The sequence below is a fragment of the Coprinopsis cinerea genome (assembly GCF_000182895.1).
Source record: "Coprinopsis cinerea okayama7#130 chromosome 1 map unlocalized cont3.1, whole genome shotgun sequence".
Taxonomy (NCBI): domain Eukaryota; kingdom Fungi; phylum Basidiomycota; class Agaricomycetes; order Agaricales; family Psathyrellaceae; genus Coprinopsis; species Coprinopsis cinerea.
The window spans coordinates 3,280,255-3,298,993 of NW_003307544.1; the positions used below are offsets into that span (position 1 = coordinate 3,280,255).

Genomic DNA, 18,739 nt, shown 5'->3' on the forward strand with positions numbered 1-18,739 from the left:
CTCTGAGAAAAAATTCCTCTCGGTGTCGGAAGCGTCGAACAAAGGGATGATGGGGAAACAGCAAGTACTTCATTGTCCTCACTATACATATATACGACCCTCTTCCCTCTAGCGTACCTGTATTCCCAAAATCCGACATAAAACCTCGAAGGAGAGTACAAGGCGACTTCCCAATTTAGGAGTGTGTTTGTCCTGATTAGGCAAGATAGCCTTGGCGGGAGGGTTACCATCAGAATTTGGCCGCCTCGTGGGCCGCTAATCCCCTTCGAGAGTCAAAGGGATGTGCTGATTTGGGGCATTGGGCGTTCCCATGCTGACGCTTGGGATGAGACTGGGAGGGTCACGATGCCCTGTTGAAAACAAGGTTAACCTGAAGTATAAGGGAGCGTTAGCGTACTTCGGCCCTCTAAACCTTCGGACGTCGCGACAGCTCCTATCGCCCCTCCTTATCGATGTCGACGTAGCCACGATGACCGAGAGTACAAGTGCAGGGCCTTGTAAGTCTACCACCATTCTAGCGTGAACCTATACCGTCTCCAGCTCATTCGCCTTGAATTTGACATCCTTCGCGCTTCTGGCGGCTTTACTTCTTCCTGTTCGTCTCTACCATCCGATAACTTCAAGACCAACTCCTTCATCTCATTTCCGTCTCCCTTGTAATGGCTATCCTCATTCAAGACCTGTCTCTGTCCGAATATTTAGCGGGACCCACATGAAAACAGGGACGTTCACGGTGTTCGAGGGGAAATGGGAAGAGACTCGGAGAGCCGTGATCCCCGCTCACTTTGGCCTGCGAGACTAGCTTCTCCATCTGACTGGACGACGTCCTCAGTATTTCCTGCGTCCACAAGAGGTTGGATAATCAGCTATACTGGCAGTCGACGGCTGCCCCTGAAACATGCGATTATCTCCGGCAGCGGCGTCGTCGATCCCATCGCGCAGCGAGTAGTCGCTATCGTCACCTCCCCTACCCGTTCTACCCCAATTGCTGTTTTTCAAACCGATTTACGCATGAACCCCGAATAACCTTGAGCTTGGGATTGATACATACCAACACGATTCACTATTGTCACTGTCAGCAAACAGATGTGCTCATCGACCAGATAGGACGTCCAGCGCAACACATTCTAGGAATCTATGTCAGTATTATTATCTCTACGTACATGTCGATCGAGAGGGTATTTTTCTTATCACCGTGCTAGGGGTATGTCAGTCCCTCGAGGCAAGGATCTGCACAACCGCCCATCCAGCGATATCGCATGGTATAGATCCCATTATAGATCGATGATGTCACCGTCATCATGTTCTTCAATCCTAAAACCTTCTCCTGCCCTCCTTCCTGTCTAAATGACCCATCTTCGTTCAAACAGCAAACGGCGTTGAGTCGGCTGATCGATGACGAGCAATGAGGTCGACAGGACTCGTACAAGACGTACGTTCATCAGAACTTGAAGACCTGCAAGCGTAGATGACGGCGAATGTTAGCTCAACGACGTCATACCAGTGTAAACCATCAATCACGAAGGGTCGGGAAAAGGTAGAGCACGACTCGGATGGCTGTCAGAAGCGCGTCCGCAGCACTAGTTGCCAGGATGGCAAGGTGGCTCCAAGAACTTCCAAGGATCTCAAATTCAATTCCGAGTCCAAGGCAAAGTTAAGGTTTCACGGACAAAACACGAGACACAGCCTCCGGTGATGAGACGCGAGACGCGCTTGTGGAGGTGGAGCCAAAATAGACGCCCTTCGTAAAGCAAAGGAAAAACGCGCTTGTGGAGATTGAGACGTACCTGATCCTCAGTGTAACCGAGTTCCTTGAGGACACCACCCAATTCACCCTGCTTGAAGCCGGCCTTCTTGCCAGCAACTGCGGCAACCTGTCCGGGAGGGCCTATTCACGTCGACGGCATTGAGTCCGTACACTCCCGACGATGAAAGAAAGGACTTACCGCAGACGAAGACCTTGACCTTCTCACCAAGAGAAGCAGGCGCAACGTGTTCCTTGATCAGATCCTTGTTAATGTAACCAGTGGGACCTAAAGCCGTAACCAGCGTAATTCTCAGTCAGCATGTCGCCATTATCACAGCCGGGAAAGACCCCGAGTGTCAAATCCAACCCGAGGTTCGCTGTGGAACTTACCAGTCCATCCTGCAGGAGCATTATCGAGAATATAAACGACCTCGAAGTTCTTGGGGTGCTTCTTCTTGAGGGCCTCGAGCTCTTCGCGGAGGAGAATATCCTGCTCGGTGACGTTAGCGAAGAGCAGCTTGAACTTGGTCTTGTTGTTCTTGTCGGCAAGAGCGTGGTCGACAATTTGATACAACGGGGTACTGTTAAGAATCAAGGGTCGTGAGTGGGGATGAGTGGGAGGGTGGGAGAAAGACGAACATTCCGCTTCCACCGCCGATGAGAGCGACTTCGTCGAATTCGTTCACTGTAATGGGGTTTAATTTTTCACCAGTCGAAGAACTTCGAGTGATCTACTGACCCTTGTAAGGGAACTTGAGGATGGGGCCCTTGATAGCGAGAGTGTCACCCTCCTGTGGACCGAGAGGAAGGTTGGTCAGTACAAGTCACAATGATGCACGGAGGGTCATACCTTGAGACTGTGGATGTACTTGGAGGCATTGCCGTTCTCGTACTTCTTGACGAGAAGAGTAAGAACGCCCTTCTCATCAGGCTGCGAGATGGCAGTGTAAGGACGGATGATGGGCTTGCCATTGGCATCCTTTAAGGCCTCTGGGTCCGAACTCTTTACGACCAAGCAAGAAGCAACGGGAGCCAAGGAAGCCTCATTGTTGGGAAGCTCGAAGACGAACCTACGGGCAATTCAGTTTCAGAATTCAATTCAAATGAAATGGGCGCTTCGTACTTGGAGGTGTTGTGGTTGTAGGGAATAACCTGCTTCAGTTTGAAGTCCTTGAAGTTCTCGGGGTCAAGGGGGCTCTTTTCTTGCTTAGGGGCATCCTTCTCCGAATATTGAAGGTAGGCGTAGATGCCCGCAGAGACAACACCCGCACCGAGGAGGACAGAAGGCAAGGTACCGGACTTTGGCGAGGCAGCTGGGGTAGTGGAATACCTCCTCGCACCGGCAAACTGGCCAAAGTTAATCAGTCCAATTGACTTCTGTGACAAGTGAAGTGACTGCTTACAATAGAACGAGCAGCAACAGCGCCTCTGAAGAAGGACATGACGGCAATTGACAGAAACGAAGGATGAGCAATTCGCCGTTCGAAAACGGAAGGCTCGAATGCCGCGGCCCGTGTGACAGCGCGTGACCTGCCGAGTGCCGAGAAAAACTCAGGCCCTAACATGAAGTCCCCATTGCGTCATACCCTTCCTAATCACCCCTTTGCAGGCCTTTGGGACAAAATACTGGAAAATTGGAATAAATCGTTCAGATATTCTGGACTTGACCCAGAGCCATATAACTTGGCTACGAGGGCTGGAAATTAATGTAGAATACATTTGAACTTCAAGTGGAAATCGGTTTACCCTGAAAGAAGGGAGATTAGTCAAGGAAACGCTGAAGATGTGATGTATTTGGCCTGAGATAAACAGCAGCCGAGCCGAATCCTTCAAAAGCTCACAGGCTTCTTCCTACCACCATCTCCTCCACAATACGCCCAACGTTCTCCCGTTGAGCGCGATCCTCCCTTCTTCTACCAGCCTATACAGAACTCGTCGTCACCCAAGTCCTTCTCCTCCTCAACGTCAACGACGTCGAGTACAATGTCCTTCGTCAAACTCAGCATATTCGGAACATCCTTCGAGGTTAGGATCCATGGACTAGGGCGGCCATTAGGATGCTCATGACCTACGTTTACCGCAGGTTACAACTCGATATGTTGACCTCCAGCCAGTGGGAATGGGTACGTCGCCTGACTGACTGGGGAGCCACCGATGGGTACTGATCTCTCTCCTGTCGATAGGCGCTTTCGGTCTCGTCTGGTCAGTTAGGCCTCCACAGCATCTCGTATGAAAGGCGACATTGACATCGTCTTCAGCTCAGCGAAAGATCAACTAACAGGAGCATCTGTCGCTATCAAGAAGATCATGAAACCTTTCAGCACACCGGTCCTCGCCAAGCGAACGTACCGCGAACTCAAGCTCTTGAAGCACATCCAACACGAAAACGTAGCCCCGACCTTATTCAAGCGTGCTATCCGCTGACCCTTCTTACAGATTATCAGCCTCAGCGACGTCTTCATCTCCCCACTGGAGGATCTGTACGTTTCCCCCTTTGGGTTACTTCCTCAACCCAGCAGTAACGCTCGTATCCAGGTACTTTGTCACAGAGCTCCTCGGAACTGACCTTCACCGCCTGTTAACGTCGAGACCACTCGAAAAGCAGTTCATTCAATACTTCTTGTACCAAATCTTGGTGCGTTATCTTGTCGATATCCGGGATAGACACTGATCTGCTATCCAACAGCGTGGCCTAAAATACGTTCATTCAGCGGGTGTCGTCCATCGTGACCTCGTATGTTCATTCATCGTCTCCCCTTCACACCCAAACTCAACGACGGAGCCGAATAGAAACCGAGCAATATCCTCGTGAACGAAAACTGTGATCTGAAGGTATGGTTCCCCGAGCAATGGAAAGCTTATTGGGCGCTTGGTCTGACCCACAGCCCTGCCGTTCCCTAGATTTGCGATTTCGGATTGGCTCGTATCCAGGATCCGCAAATGACTGGCTACGTCTCGACACGATACTACCGGGCGCCAGAGATCATGCTAACATGGCAGAAGTATGACGTTGCCGTCGACATCTGGAGTACTGGGTGCATATTTGCAGAGATGCTTGAGGGCAAACCGCTCTTCCCAGGGAAAGATCGTACGTCATATCGCGGGCCACAACACATTCCTCTCCCTGACATATGCCCCTCCCTTCACTTTAGACGTTAACCAATTCTCGATCATCACGGAATTATTGGGCACACCTCCTGATGATGTCATTGAAACCATCTGCAGCGAAAACGTAGGCGTTGCTCCATGTCGTTTGACCAGCTGATTGCAGTCCTGACCCTCAAATGTTCGTCCGTTAGACCCTGCGCTTTGTCCAAAGCTTGCCTAAGCGGCAACGTGTTCCTTTCAGCCAGAAACTGCGGACGACAGACCCAGATGGTAAGATTTGTGTGACTCCGGCCTTGGAAACGGCAATGGCTGAACTCTTTGCGTGTAGCACTTGATCTCCTTGAGCGGATGCTCGTGTTCGACCCGCGCAAGCGGATAAACGCGTCTGAGTCACTTGCTCATGCCTACGTCGCACCTTATCATGATCCTACCGACGAGCCGGAAGCGGAAGAGAAATTTGATTGGAGCTTCAATGACGCCGATCTTCCTATCGATACCTGGAAAGTCATGATGTACAGTGAAATCCTCGGTAAGTCCTTTTGCTTCACAAGGCGATGCTTCTGTGTCAATATAGATTAACCGCCTTTTCTTAGACTTCCATCAGGTCGATCAAGGGCAGGGGCTGGGCATCCCAGAAGGAGCGCTGGCTGGTCCAGAGGATGGGGGCTACTCGAATGGCCATGCTTGATCGCTGACATTTTCTCCCTGGATCTCTTCTTTGTCTCGGGTTATGTCTATTTCTTGATTTTTGTGAGTTCCAAGGTTAGGACCCCGCGCCAACAACTTCAACATCCAATCAAGCTCGACGATACGTGTATTCTAATCGCCATTGCCGTCTCTGTCTCTAAGCCACCTCATTTGTATTTTGTGTATATCTCTCCCTTGCCATGTTGTGCGCCTCTAGTACCATGTTTTACCCGGACTTACTTCCTCGTTCATCTGTCTCTGTTGTTTTTACTTCTCTGATACACGGTCGCTTTTCCGGCGGCACATAGCCTTTGCTTGTTCCTTACCTCGGGGTTTCTTACGCCTTGGCTCGCGTACTTGTATATTCTTCACTATTGGATCTGAAAATGTCAATTTAAATGGAACTTCAAAATGAGTGTCTGCATCCCATTATTTGTGAGTAGATGATGAACTGCGAGTTGAATTCGAACTCTCACATTGACCTGCACTCTGGGGATGTCGTTTGATGGTCCGTCAAGATTCCGTGAAGAGTTTGAGACCGTTTACGACCCTTCGTCGTCTGAATCAGTTCCTATCAGGTGCGATTCAAAGACCGAAGAGGATAGCACGAAGGATCAGCGTATAGTAAGCTCCATTCAAGTCCCTTGCGAGTACGAGTGAATTCACTTCTCCATTGGGCTCGCTACTAACTTGTGGGACGAGCAGGCCGCCGGTTCCTCAGAGCAGCGTCGATCCATGAATGTCTCAGTATCGACTCCCGAGGGGCACGAATTGCCTGAGCCGTGGCGTATCACCCAGGAACTAGTAGATCGCATTGGAAGCCACGGCGGTGAAGCAAATTCAGACGCAGATCGAGATTCAGATAGTCGGAAATTAGCCAAGGACTTAAAAGTGAAGAAGTACAGGAAGTCAGAAAGATACAATAAATCCATATCTGAGGAACTGAAAAGGACCAGGGAGATGGTTGTCAGGATGGGTGAAGCGAGGAGAGCGGAGCGACAGGTCGTCGCTCGAAGTTTGGATGAAATTAGGACAGATTTACCGGGCTTGACCCCATATGTTAGAAACAAATAGTATCCTCAGTTATATTGGTCTGCTTCTTTATTTTTCCACCGACGTTCCTGTTCTTTCGCTACGCTTCAGTAGAGCTCTTATCTACGGGCGCTTGTGAGCTTAAGGAGCAGGTCCGTGCGCCTAACCTTCAGTAGAGTTCCCACGACTGATTAGGGACACTCAGGGGCTCATTGCGTTTGTCACCGAACTTGCAACGACGCGACGACGACGGAGTCGTTCTGTACCGTTCGACACGTCCCTCGTCGTTTCAAGTTTCTTGTTCCGCACTGTAAATCACAGCTTAGGAGCACCGACGACTTAGGGCGCAGAAGGCATAATGTCCCGTCGTAACAGACCCAATGCGTTCGAAGTCTCGTTTGGAGAGAAGTTGGACCCGAGTCCGGCTTCCAAGCCGTCAAGCCAGGCGAGCAGTCAGGCTACGTTGGTGGGGAGCAGATCTGGCACTGCTACCCCATTGAAAAGGCCCAGTGAGGGCCCAGAAGATCACAGGGTACGCGGAGGTTTCACGGATTCATCGAATCTTGCACTTAGTCCCTTCACAGCCCGCCAAGCGCAGAGAACTTCCAGCTGGTGGGTTTACTCGATGCTCTCCACCCCAATTTCACTGGGTCTGACTGTTTTGCGTCTTCTCAGTCCGGTACTACAAGAAACCGCGTGGGGTCACCAGTGTTACCTATGAAGATAGGGAATTCATTCTCGAGGGAGAGGACCCTGACTCTCTCGAAGAGGGCGTCGAAGAGAAACCGATCCGAATCTTGGACTGCTTCGCCTTTTTCGATCCTAAACACAGATGCGAAATGTTACCACTGGATGCTATGGAAAAAGAGGACCGGTTCGATCGACAGTTTGAAGCTGCGGGTTTTGTACGAGTCAAGTTGAAGCATGACGACGATGAGGTCGAAGAAGATCCAAACCCGCCATACCTCAGACTGGGTGCTGTTTTACGCTTCTGGGTTGACTTACTCAATGGCATTGAGTGAGTGTTGATCCCGCCCCTGTGTACATGGACCATGCTGACGGCCAGCCTATAGGCCAGTCTGGATCGAGACTGAATGCGCGTGGTATATCCTAGATGAACCGGACGATCAATACCGTGCTTTCTTCCAGCATTTCTATGTCCCCATATCCCTTGCCCAGATGTTGTTCTCAGCTGCTCTGCAACCCAAGTCTAGGATCACCCGGGCACAGTTTGTACGGGAGCTAACGCAATCTACGGACATCTTTGGAAGGACCTGGCAGGAAGAGGACCTTCATACCTATGTAAGTTGATTTGTTGAAGATATATCCCTCCTATCTTATGGCCACTCAGATGTTGGATCTGCAAGAAGCCCTCGAGGATGCCGAGCCCGACCCGAACGACGAAACTGAGGAGGGGAAAATTAACAGGAGAAAGTACCAGGCTCTGCTTTCCAATCCCGCCGTCATAGCCATATGCAAACGGGCGACAGAGAGAGGACCACGACGCCGTATAAGACCACCCCGTTGCAACCAACCCTCTCCGAAGGACAGGTTAATTGGCGACGCGGATGAACACGTCCTGCTTCCCGAGAATCAAAACACCACGCATGTGACGCCCTTCGTTGCCAGCCTTGTCGAAGGGCTTATTCAAGAAGACTTGAAGGTCGTTGGTGCTCCGTTGCCCACCCCCAGCAAGGCGGTCTTGGAAAAGGAGCAGGTGCAACGGACGAGGCTCCTGAGGAAATTGGTCGACCGCGCGAGGCAAAAGAAAGTCAAGACACAATGGCATACAGATGATCAGGTCAAGGAAGGCTCTGTATACATTACCAAGTGCATGATTGACAGGCAAACCTTCAGGGTCATTCACTGTCGATTTTGTGTTTGGTCCTTGCTGATCTGTCTCTTGCGTAGGTTGGCGACGTGATTCTTGTCACGAACGACACCGCCCCATTTTGGACGCATGTTGATCAACTGAGCCAGGAGGAAATCGACGAAGCGACTCACAATAAACGGCTCTCGGATTTCTTTTGGTTGGTGGTCCATTTTTGACACCGGCACATCACTCACCCCGTATAGGTTTGCCATAATACGTTCGATCAACCGCAGTGAATCTTTGGTCCATATCCAGTGGTTAGAACACGGATGTAACCTCCTCCATGAAGAGCAAGCGAACCCTCAGGAGTTATTTTACACCAACTTGTGTTGTAGCCTTCCATGGAACAACGTGCTCGGCAAAGTCACAGTTCACTGGCATCCTCAAGGCATCGTGAAGATTGATCCTCATGAATTTTATTGCAGGTATGTCCTCTAGCTAAGTCAACGTCGTCGCATCTTTCATAGCCAATAGAATGGTGTACGACCAAGAATTCTCCTCGTTTGTATCCATCAACCGCGAGCAGTACTCTCGCTTAGAAGCTGAATCGCCCCCAGAGAATTGTCCAGCTTGCCAGTACAGCGAGATGGTTCAATCCATGAATGAGTGCAGACGGCTGAAGGACGACAATGGGGTGTACAACGGGTTCACATACCGCGGCCACAAGTATCATTTGGATGACTTTGTCTTATATGTGGATTCTTCAAAACCGCCCCCGACTGCACCTGCAAACATTGGCTACATCATCGAAGCAAAACCAATGGAATGCAGCGGAAAGGAACACGTGGGCTACGTCACAGTACGCAAGGTTGGGAGGATTGTCGATTTGATTTCCATATTGCCCAGTAACATTCCACATGACGAGGTATGTGTTCCCTTCTCAGAGTATCCCCTTCTCAATGATTGATTCCCAATTCAGAGGCACTTGTTTTTAACGGATGAGACTCAGAAGGTTAGCATCGAAGATCTTCGTTGTGTGGTTTATGCTCCTTGTCGCAAGTCTCTCGAAGGCCGCTACACGCTAGATGAATGGGTTAAACTCTCCTCGGATCATTTCTATCTCGAGTACAATTTCCCCAGACTTGAGCGCAACTCGTGGCGCGATAGAGTTGAGGTGAAATGCGAGGAGCATCGAGTTTGCACGACGTGTTGGAAAGAAAAGCTGCACAACCTGCGCCTAGAGAAACAGTTCTTGAAGGAGATGGAGAAGAAGCCGCTGAAAACACTGGATGTTTTTGCTGGCGTACTTGGGTATAGCAAGGGTTTATCGGAGGGCAGCGGGTGCATGGAGATTACACATGCAATAGAAATCTCACCGAGTGCAGCACAAACGGCGAAGTATGTTCTTAGCGCGTTCTACCGTTCCCACTGACATTCCGTCTCTAGGCGAAATTCTCCAAAAACAGTTGTGATTAATCAATGTGCCAACGCAGTCTTCCAATACGCCAAGAAATCGCATGAGGGATTCCAAGTCGCACCTCCCGTTCAGTTGTGGGACAGCAAGGAGAAGATTCCTTCGCTCCCTCCACCAGGATCCTTCGACGTCATTGTCATAGGCTTCCCATGGTACGCCCATGTAGCTTCTCTCTTTTAGTCTCCGACTCACCTGTCTCGCAGTCAGGCGCACTCGGCCTTGAACATGTACAAGAAAGCCAGTGATGTAAAGAATAACCTGGTCCTGAACGCCATCTCCTATATTCAGTACATGGGAGCTCGCATAGTCTATCTGGAGAACGTTATGGGCTTTATGAGGACTCCTCTTAATGCCCGGCAAGCTTCACCATATAAAGTTCAGGGCGGGATCGAGATGGGCGCACTCAAGGTCCTCATTCGGGCGCTATTGGATATGGGGTGCGCTCACTGGTCGCCCAACTGTTCTGAGCTGATCCCATACATCATGGCAGGTATCAGCTGCGATTTGCTGCTCTGCAGGCGGGACACTATGGCACCCCTCAGGGTAGAGAACGCTTCATTCTTGTCGCTGCTCTTCCTGGAACCCAGTTGCCAGAGCTTCCACAGCCGACACACGCCTTCCCTTCGACTCAACTGGGACTTAAGCTCCACTACGGAGGTGAGGAGAAGCTCATCAAGCCCATCCGGACAGCGCCAGGGACAGCCCCGCATCACCCTGTGACTACCGAGGATTCCATTGGCGACCTAGCTCCATTCGATTGGTCAGTGCTTGAATGTCCTCTCTGATTACAGGCTCTCATTTCCACTGGAAAATAGGGTGGCTCCAGGAGCTAGGGCACGTCCTAGGATGGATGAGAAGGGCAGGCCCGTTAAGGTCATCGTTTGCGATAACAGGGAGAGCAAAACCTGCGGCGTTGACGAGGACGAACCTTATCACACCAAACCTCGAACTCGATACCAGATGGAAATGAGGCAGGTGCGGGAAAGCACGCGCCCTCTATCAGACCTGCAGCACTTCACGAAAGCCTTTAAACCTGAGGTGGTCCGCAGGTATGGAACTTTTGGGGAGTCGTTAATATCAGGATCTAAATGCCCAATTTACAGGGTTACGAAGATTCCACGTAGGGACGGTGCTTGTGCGCGAGGTAATGACTCGTTTCTCAATGCCCAGCCGATTTACTCACTATGTTTCGAGACCTGGATCCTGCGGACACTGAATGGCAAATCAGTAATCCTAATTCAGCTGTTGGTAAGAGAGGCTACAAGGTCAAGACCTACGCGCGAGTGTCCAGAAAAGGATTCTTCCACACCATTGTCACCAATATCTCACCGACTGCGAAACAGAGTAGTGTTATACATTACATCGTACGTTGAACCCAGTTTACAGGAGCGTCACCTTACCGGAAAATTTCTGTAGGACAACCGAATCCTCAGCATCCGGGAACTTGCAAGGGCTCAGGGATTTCCAGACGATTTTGTGTTTGTAGCAAACAAGGTAGAAACGGTAAGTATGCCCTTTACTTTCCGTCCAAGGTTGATACTCACATTACCCGTCGCGTTAGATACATCGCCTAATCGGTAACGCAGTTCCAATACCCCTGGGCAAGGCGTTGGGACGTGAACTTCGCAAGGCCCAATTCGAACAGTGGAAACGCGAGAGGGAAAATGCCGGAGCAGGTTCGGGAGATGGTGATGGTGACGACGATGATATCTATTCGTGACAGGAATCTAAATTATCAATAGTATTTCAATAAATCAGCTCCTTCCAGTACGCCGTAATGGATTTCCGTTCCCCCCTGTGCAGTACTCTGCTCTAACCGCGTATGGCCGCTTCGATAGCAACCGAGTACCATTGGGGATGAGGGGAACCAGTATGCTTCTGGTATGGATTTCGTCCGTCCTCCGATGGTCTGGACATGTCGGAAGCGCATCGTTCTTCCTAAGGCGCATCGAAAGGTTGATCGTGCCGCCCGGCCTTCTGGGATTGTGGGACTGTCGGTGCAGGTCGACATGGCCCGAGTTTGCGAGGATCATTCTAACCTTCGTCGTCCGAATCCTGCTGAGCCTCATACCCCGCCCAAACGACCTCGGAACAGCTATCACAGCCGATGAGATGTTCATCTCGCTCCATCAGCTCGAGAGTAAGGGTATATCGTCCTCCGCAACGACATGGGTACGTCCATGGGCCTTCATCGCCTTCATCTTCCGATCCATTGGCCGCCAAACTCGTCCACTCCTCCAATGGAATAACTTGGGCAGGGCGTGGTCGGTGAGCATAAGATGCTCGCTTCAGCTCTGCATCGTGTTCCGCCCTTCTGCTGCTGTTCGAAAGGACCTCGAAAGCCTCCTTGATATGTGCAATCTCCACGATACCGATCTCTGCGGACCGTTGGGTAGCCTGTTTGTCCGGGTGGTGCCGCAAGAGAGCTTTGTGATACGCTGCTTTTAGTTCTGCGGCGGATGCATCGGGTTGGACATTGAGGACCTCGTAGTAGTTGATGGACGTGGTCGTCGCCGAGCTCTGCGATTGAGCCAGTTTCGCGGATGTGGGATGAGGTCAAGCTGTAAATTGCCCTGATTGCCAAGAGAAAGTCGCTGATCGATTAGATCGTTTTTGATGGATTTGATGGACCTACTGGGACCCATAAGCTACCGGTAGGCAGAGAAGGGCAAAAGGGCGTGGATTTCAGACGGAAACTCATCATCCGACAGCCTAGACAATATATACTGTACCCGTAGCTTTGCCAAATCCCTCGTCAATTCCCAGTTTTCTTTGCCCGAAATAATCCCTTAAGATGTCCGACTCACGATCGAGACGGAGACAGGCGGGTTCGAAAGGGGGCTGCCCCTTATTCGCACTGAAGTAAAACCAACCTGGAGGTCTTTCTTGTCCAGATAATACACCGCTCCCACTCCCTCCTGTCCTTTCCGATGACAAGTGGCATGAGCATGCATAGTGCTCGCAGAGCCGCATTCCCATTCCCCGTTGGCCACGGCAACCATGGCTCCCTCTTCACCATCGCCGCTCCAGTGATAGCACCTGTATCCTGGTTCATCGCATCTTCTGCGCAGGCGTACGTCCTGGTCACCTCGGCATACTCATCCCCGTCGAATTTTGGGTCTAGTGATGCCATGCTCTTCGCTTTGACGATCTTTGTGTCGCTTCTAGGTGGACTTTGGATGGGATTCGACTTTGCTCCCGCCGGCAGCGTTGCCACTACTAGTGGTGCCACTGCCATCCATTCCATATCCCTGAGACAGGCTCCTATGAATTCGGAGAAGATGCCCCTCCTGGAATCCTTTAAACAGCTCGGTACCGGGGAGAAAGGGGTACTTGTACTCCAAGGCGGTCAGATTCAATTGACGTACGGCGATCCCAATCCATGGACACCGGTGGCGAGGAAAGGCGGAAGCAGGCCAAGATCGCTGTCTCGTGCATACCGCCCTTACTTTATTGCCGGAAATATGTCCTTTGGTGAGCCTTTCTGTCGATTCTTGGGTACGTCTGAATATTCAAATTCTGAGCCCAGTTGCTTGGTCGCTGCTCTGGACCTACAAATTCTACATCGCATCCCAGCTCGTCCTTGTCGCCAACCTCGTTACCCAGAACTATGTCGTCTTCATCGTCCTACATGCTTGGAGGAATACCCGGCCGAAAGTAAACCACACGTCGAACTGGTTCACCCACCTTCTGTCTAAAGGAAACGCCGCCATGACCTTCTTACTCCTTTGGAAGAATTCCGGCATTCTCGAGGTAAGAAGCTTTGCCTGCCTTTCTGTTCGCATCATTTGCTCGAAAAGCTCACCCGAATGATACCCTCCCTAGAAGGCCGCGTCCCCTACTATCTCGGAGATGATAAACAACGCAGTGATATTCATCTTAATGGTAGGTTTTAGTCTCCTTGCATTTGCCCGGCGCTAGCTATCAACGACTGAACCTCCTGGCTTATAGGCTATCGGTGCAGGCCCCGATCCGACCCTTGGGATATACCTTCTATATGATCTAATCGCCCTTTCTTGTGGCACCACCGAGGATAAAGCTGGGTGGCAAACGGCTTTCCAGATGACGGCACTCTGCCTATTGTTCATCATGGCATGGGACTTGTCGGACATTTGGGGTGGTGAGAAGGAGCACGACGATGGAGAGGAAGACGAGGATGGAATGGACGACCAGGTCGTTGGATCACATCTGAGGTTCGTATGAGGGTGTCAAGTACGCGTTGGTGACGCGACGCGACGCGGCGATGCCTTAGATGATGATGTCATTCTCTCATGTCGTAGACATAAATGGTGTGTCTGAGGATAATTTGGATAGGGAGTACGAGAAAAGGCCCCACTATGCGCAATCAGTCCCATTCGAAAGATGACCACCATCACAGTGTCACTGTCTGAGTCCTTGTTCGTCGCCATGATCCTCTCCGTCGCCATCACATATCTCCTCGACATACTCCTGTTTTTCGTGGGATTGTCCGGGCATGTTGTCCGAATCTCTCGCATTGATTTATGGCGACCCGCGATAAAGGGCATAACCTACAGCCGTCATCGTAAAGGTTATCATGCGATGGAGGTCTCAGTAGGTTCTGTGACCTTCCAACCCCACCTACCCCGACCATCTGCCCCCTACTTCGGCACTATAATCATCGACGACGTCTCCGTCAACCAGATTCCCCAGTATTCGGGCAGGATTCAACAAGTCAAGGCAATTTTGTGGCTCCTACCCACCCTTTTCAGATTCACAGCAGGTCCGATAGTCACAGCAGAAGTTCACGACTTTCTCATCGATGTCACCGAGTCAAGGATGGAGCCCAGCTGGTTGCGCGCGATTCGGTTGAATCTGGTGGAAACGATCTTGAGGGGAGAGACACTCCGGGTGAACGAAGTCAAGTCGAAGGTTTGGTTGTGGGAGCCGGCGACAGGGCCGAGAAAGACTAGGATACAGAAGGGAGAGGAGGAGGCGGAGGAGGGACTGAAGGAGGAGGGAGTGGGGGAGGAAAGTGAAGAGGAACCTCCGGACAAAGAAGAGTCTTCTGAGGCAACACCTTCCGACGGCGACGACGAGGAAGATGGGAATGATTTTATCAACGAGAAGGTAGAGTTCAAGGACACCGACGACACGGAAACCCGTGCAAGAATCTCTGCCTTCCAGGCCATGCTGCACAATTTCCGGAATAATCGAATGTACAGTATGGGCCGGATTGACACAGAGATCAAACGTCCATGGGGTGCTCCGCCTTGGCCCGCGTCCTCTGCAGTGGATTTTTATGACGATGAAGACGATGCTTGGACGGGATCGTTGTTGTTGAGGATCGCGGATAGCAACTGGACTAAGATACCACGGGTCGGGGAAACGGTGTCGTCTGGCCCATGGTCCGTAGCCAAGTATGCCTCATCCAATTACATTGGGGAACCACGCTGACTTTTATCGCTTCAGGTCACTCGTTTTTGGTTTCTTGACCTTCCCGATCTTCGTTTCGAAAGCTCTCTGGGATCCACTTCAATACGTCGACCTCGTCTGCACCAACGCGGAGATGAATTATCGACAATTTCGACTGCGCGACGCAGAGCTTTTCGTCGAGGCGGGTAAAGTGGCATACGAGCGTTATTCCAGTCTTCAGGATAATACGAAGCGCATCCTCGAAGACTGGGCTTGGGAACTTTTCGTCGGAGGGCTTTCGTCTGCATTCGGTCTGGATGAGCCTAAAGTCGCCAGTGAGGTGAAGGATAACAAAGACGTGTCGGAGAAGGCCTCGGTAGACAATTCTGTAGAACTCCCCCCACCTATAATCAAGAATTAGGCTACGACGACCATGTAGTTATTCAGAACTCACTCAATGTATTGGGCTTCATGGCGGTCGATGTTCAAAGGGCGTGGTAAGACGCGACGGCATCAATCGCGCCCAACTTGTCTCCGCTTCACCACCATCCAAAGCTGTGAGTTCGTGCTGAATCTCGTAAAACCAAGTCCTTGACAATATTCTGAAGCTATGGACCCGCCAGAACCGGTTGCGAGCACGTCCAAACTTCAGGATGTGTCCCATCTCGCCGATCTGCTCACCTCAGGGCCCGCTGACAAGACCGCAGCGAGTTCCCTCAATCAGCCTGGGTCAAAGGACTACCTATCCCAGCTAACGACATTCTCGATATCAGACTTGTTCGCAGAACCGACGACGCTGCAAACTCAGGCCCACCACTTGACCTCCAGCCTTACCTCCTTAACGCACACATCATATCCCACCTTCCTCTCATTACATCGGACAACCTCAGCGCTCACAAACTCGTTGGAAAGCTTGGCTTCGTCTCTGGACTCTTTGCTCAACAAGAGCCTTCCAGCCTTGGAGGAATCCGCGACGAATTGGAAGCAGCGAACGGAAGAAGTGTTGCGGGAACGGGGACGGGCAAGAGTAGTTCTCGACCAGCACGACAAGATTCGCGACTTGCTGGATATCCCGCTTTTAATAGACGCTTGTGTCAGGAATGGATATTTTGCAGAAGCATTGTCCTTGTCCTCGCATGCAAAGGCTCTGTCGTCGAGTCCGTCCTTCCAGGACAAAACCCCGCCTCTGGTCCTTCAATCAGTGCTATCGGAAGTGCACAACTCGATAACTCAAATGCTTTTGTCCCTTTTGGCCACATTGTACGAACCCAATAGGAAGCTCCCCGCTCTGTGGAAGGCCGTCAACTTTCTTCGAAAGATGGACGCCTTCGGTCCTTCCTCACCTTTCGCTTCCCTGGAGGGCAAATCCAAGACACGAGTCTACCTCTCCTCCGAAGATATCGTCAATCCAGAAGACGAAATTACGAACGAAGAACAGATCGCACTCGCCTTCCTCGTCGGGAGGGAAACTTGCCTCAAGTCCTCCCTGGAAACAGTCGGAAATGACGTTTCGCGGCTTTCGAAAAACGAGGACCTGGATGACAGGGAGAAGGATGATCTGGCGAGGTATCTGAAGAAGTATATCGACGTGTGGAGGGAAGGTGCATACGATGTGATCACGCAGTATACGACAATCTTCCTGGAAAAATCCTCGACATCCGTCCCCGCATCCAATAGAACACCGGTGTCGGCGTCATCGTCCGCGAACCAAGGACAGGAACTACTCCGTCTCCATTCCCTCATCACGACATTCGCCTCGCATACCCTCAACACACACCTCATCCCGATCCTTGCCCCAGCACTCCCATTGCTCTCCCTTTCCCTATTACCATCTCTCCTTACCCAACTCACCTACTGCTCGACGGCATTTGCAAGAGTGGGCTTGGACTTCCGCGGCATCTTATCACTTCTGTTCGCCGATGCCATACTTCAAGTCGTAGGTCGGGATGTCCGAGCAGCCAGTGATCAGTGGCTGAGTCGCCTACGCAAAGCGTCCGGTGCAAACTCGACCAACACAAGGGATCGCAAGCAAGTTTCACCTCCCTCGAAATGGCTCATTGCCACGTCAGCTGTCTCTTCCCCTCCTCTTCCTGCTCCGAATGCAGTCCAAGGTCCCCCACACATCCCACCACAGATTCTGGCATCATATCCTCCCCTGGCAGAGCATACAAACTCCCTTCTAGGGGTATTCAATGCCCTCCGGTTACTTGCTCCTCTCAGCATCGTCTCCGATCTTGTCGAAGTCGTCGACGATGTCTTGGCTGAAGGCGCGAACGCCCTCTTAACCTACCTCAAGGCTTTCACCATCAACCTCGCACAGAGTACAGCTGTAACAGACGACGAACTCGACCGCCGGAAACGCGATAAACGCGTCGCTTTGGCCATTGGGGAGGTGTACCTCACTGTGTTCCTTCCGTTCATCCGGAGAGCTTTGGTTCAAGGTGTTTATAGCAGTCAGGTGGAGGTCAAATCGGAAACAAACGAGACGAAGCTGAAGGAGGTGCAGACGAAATGGGATAAACTCAAAATGGAGTTGGAACAGTCCGGTCCGTAGTTGTCGTGGTTTGGGAATATTGTTTGGAATTTATTCGCAATTTTTTGGAGCTCGTCTCAAGGCTCTCATGTTATCTCACCTCTTCGGACCTCAGCCCACTCGCCTTTTGTTTTCTTTCGTTGCTACACGACCAGGATTTAATCTCGTGCAAGTCGTGCTCGGCTCAAGTCTCAAAGCTTCATGAAGTTATCGAGTTTCGGACCGTTGTTCAGGCTTCCTCTTTTGTATCTAGGCGCTACTAACCTCGTTCCGGCGTTTCAGGTCTGGATACCCACTACATCGATCATCGTGATGACGATTGCACACGTAGTAGATCCACTGCGCCTCGAGCCCTCGATGCCTAACAGCAAACTAAGCCAAAAGTGAAAATCAAGTACACAGTGTCCTGCTATGCCCACAGCTTTGATTCCTGTTCTGGCAACTCAGGAGCGAATCGATAGTCTGTGCATACAAGCGCTGATTCCAAATGAAAGTCAGTAATCACGTAGCGGGTTCTATTTCTTGGGTGTGCTGGGGCCTCAGTTGGCCGTGAAACTATTGTCTGGTGGTGACTATCATATGGGCATTAATTCATCTTTCCCTCGAACATCGGCTACTGATCAATAGTCCGTGGTCGGCATCTTTCAACAGATACTTATGGATGTTAATCAAGTATGATATCACTAGATTGGTTTAGTTGTACGAAGTTGGATGGGGATGGCTGGGTCAGTGAGTATCTTAGTCCGATTGGTACCTGTCCATGGGTAGACCAGTGTACGTTTGGCCCGCTTTACCAGCTCTCAACTTTCAGAATCTGGGGTAGCACTCTCAGTTGGATGTACACAAGCCGTTTGTCACGGTGGATGTAAACGTCGGTGTCAAGGCCATCGAATTCGTAGGCACCCGCACCTCTGCCGCTCTCCTTGCCCGACCTATCAACGAATTGGACAGTAAGATGTGCCCTGAGCCCAA

The 18,739-nt window shown here is 51.1% G+C and overlaps 8 protein-coding genes across 8 annotated transcripts; 6 read left to right on the forward strand and 2 right to left on the reverse strand.

Annotated features, from left to right (window-relative positions):
• Positions 1-1,135: 1,135 nt before the first annotated feature.
• Positions 1,136-3,189, reverse strand: CC1G_00576 (cytochrome-b5 reductase; the record flags this gene model as incomplete). Its single annotated transcript, XM_001829345.2, has 9 exons — positions 1,136-1,456; positions 1,788-1,888; positions 1,947-2,033; positions 2,138-2,328; positions 2,387-2,432; positions 2,487-2,538; positions 2,598-2,817; positions 2,871-3,094; positions 3,151-3,189. 9 exons carry the CDS (start codon positions 3,187-3,189, stop codon positions 1,442-1,444), a joined length of 975 nt encoding a protein of 324 aa, XP_001829397.2. The 3' UTR covers positions 1,136-1,441.
• A 433-nt stretch (positions 3,190-3,622) lies between these two features.
• CC1G_00577 (CMGC/MAPK protein kinase) lies at positions 3,623-5,543 on the forward strand (the record flags this gene model as incomplete). The annotated part of the gene is made up of 13 exons (XM_001829346.2): positions 3,623-3,772; positions 3,831-3,870; positions 3,931-3,949; positions 4,006-4,135; positions 4,184-4,227; positions 4,283-4,382; positions 4,434-4,481; positions 4,538-4,579; positions 4,649-4,835; positions 4,900-4,979; positions 5,047-5,125; positions 5,184-5,384; positions 5,449-5,543. Exons 1-13 carry the CDS (start codon positions 3,731-3,733, stop codon positions 5,541-5,543), a joined length of 1,107 nt encoding a protein of 368 aa, XP_001829398.2. The 5' UTR covers positions 3,623-3,730.
• Positions 5,544-6,047: 504 nt separating this feature from the next.
• On the forward strand, positions 6,048-6,616 carry CC1G_00578 (hypothetical protein; the record flags this gene model as incomplete). Its single annotated transcript, XM_001829347.2, has 2 exons — positions 6,048-6,120; positions 6,264-6,616. The coding sequence occupies 2 exons, from the start codon at positions 6,048-6,050 to the stop codon at positions 6,614-6,616; spliced, it is 426 nt and encodes a 141-aa protein (XP_001829399.2).
• A 316-nt stretch (positions 6,617-6,932) lies between these two features.
• On the forward strand, positions 6,933-11,581 carry CC1G_00579 (hypothetical protein; the record flags this gene model as incomplete). The annotated part of the gene is made up of 17 exons (XM_001829348.2): positions 6,933-7,106; positions 7,159-7,186; positions 7,250-7,592; positions 7,648-7,876; positions 7,926-8,390; positions 8,486-8,604; positions 8,651-8,872; positions 8,922-9,312; positions 9,367-9,785; positions 9,834-10,013; positions 10,065-10,298; positions 10,352-10,621; positions 10,677-10,910; positions 10,965-10,996; positions 11,104-11,225; positions 11,278-11,364; positions 11,423-11,581. The coding sequence occupies 17 exons, from the start codon at positions 6,933-6,935 to the stop codon at positions 11,579-11,581; spliced, it is 3,708 nt and encodes a 1,235-aa protein (XP_001829400.2).
• Positions 11,582-11,895: 314 nt separating this feature from the next.
• On the reverse strand, positions 11,896-12,562 carry CC1G_00580 (hypothetical protein; the record flags this gene model as incomplete). The annotated part of the gene is made up of 2 exons (XM_001829349.1): positions 11,896-12,381; positions 12,497-12,562. 2 exons carry the CDS (start codon positions 12,560-12,562, stop codon positions 11,896-11,898), a joined length of 552 nt encoding a protein of 183 aa, XP_001829401.1.
• A 229-nt stretch (positions 12,563-12,791) lies between these two features.
• CC1G_13745 (hypothetical protein) lies at positions 12,792-14,064 on the forward strand (the record flags this gene model as incomplete). Its single annotated transcript, XM_002912167.1, has 4 exons — positions 12,792-13,335; positions 13,391-13,614; positions 13,687-13,746; positions 13,813-14,064. 4 exons carry the CDS (start codon positions 12,792-12,794, stop codon positions 14,062-14,064), a joined length of 1,080 nt encoding a protein of 359 aa, XP_002912213.1.
• Positions 14,065-14,268: 204 nt separating this feature from the next.
• Positions 14,269-15,655, forward strand: CC1G_13746 (hypothetical protein; the record flags this gene model as incomplete). Its single annotated transcript, XM_002912168.1, has 2 exons — positions 14,269-15,239; positions 15,292-15,655. The coding sequence occupies 2 exons, from the start codon at positions 14,269-14,271 to the stop codon at positions 15,653-15,655; spliced, it is 1,335 nt and encodes a 444-aa protein (XP_002912214.1).
• A 189-nt stretch (positions 15,656-15,844) lies between these two features.
• Positions 15,845-17,788, forward strand: CC1G_00582 (hypothetical protein; the record flags this gene model as incomplete). The annotated part of the gene is made up of 1 exon (XM_001829351.1): positions 15,845-17,788. The coding sequence occupies one exon, from the start codon at positions 15,845-15,847 to the stop codon at positions 17,786-17,788; it is 1,944 nt and encodes a 647-aa protein (XP_001829403.1).
• Positions 17,789-18,739: the final 951 nt, after the last annotated feature.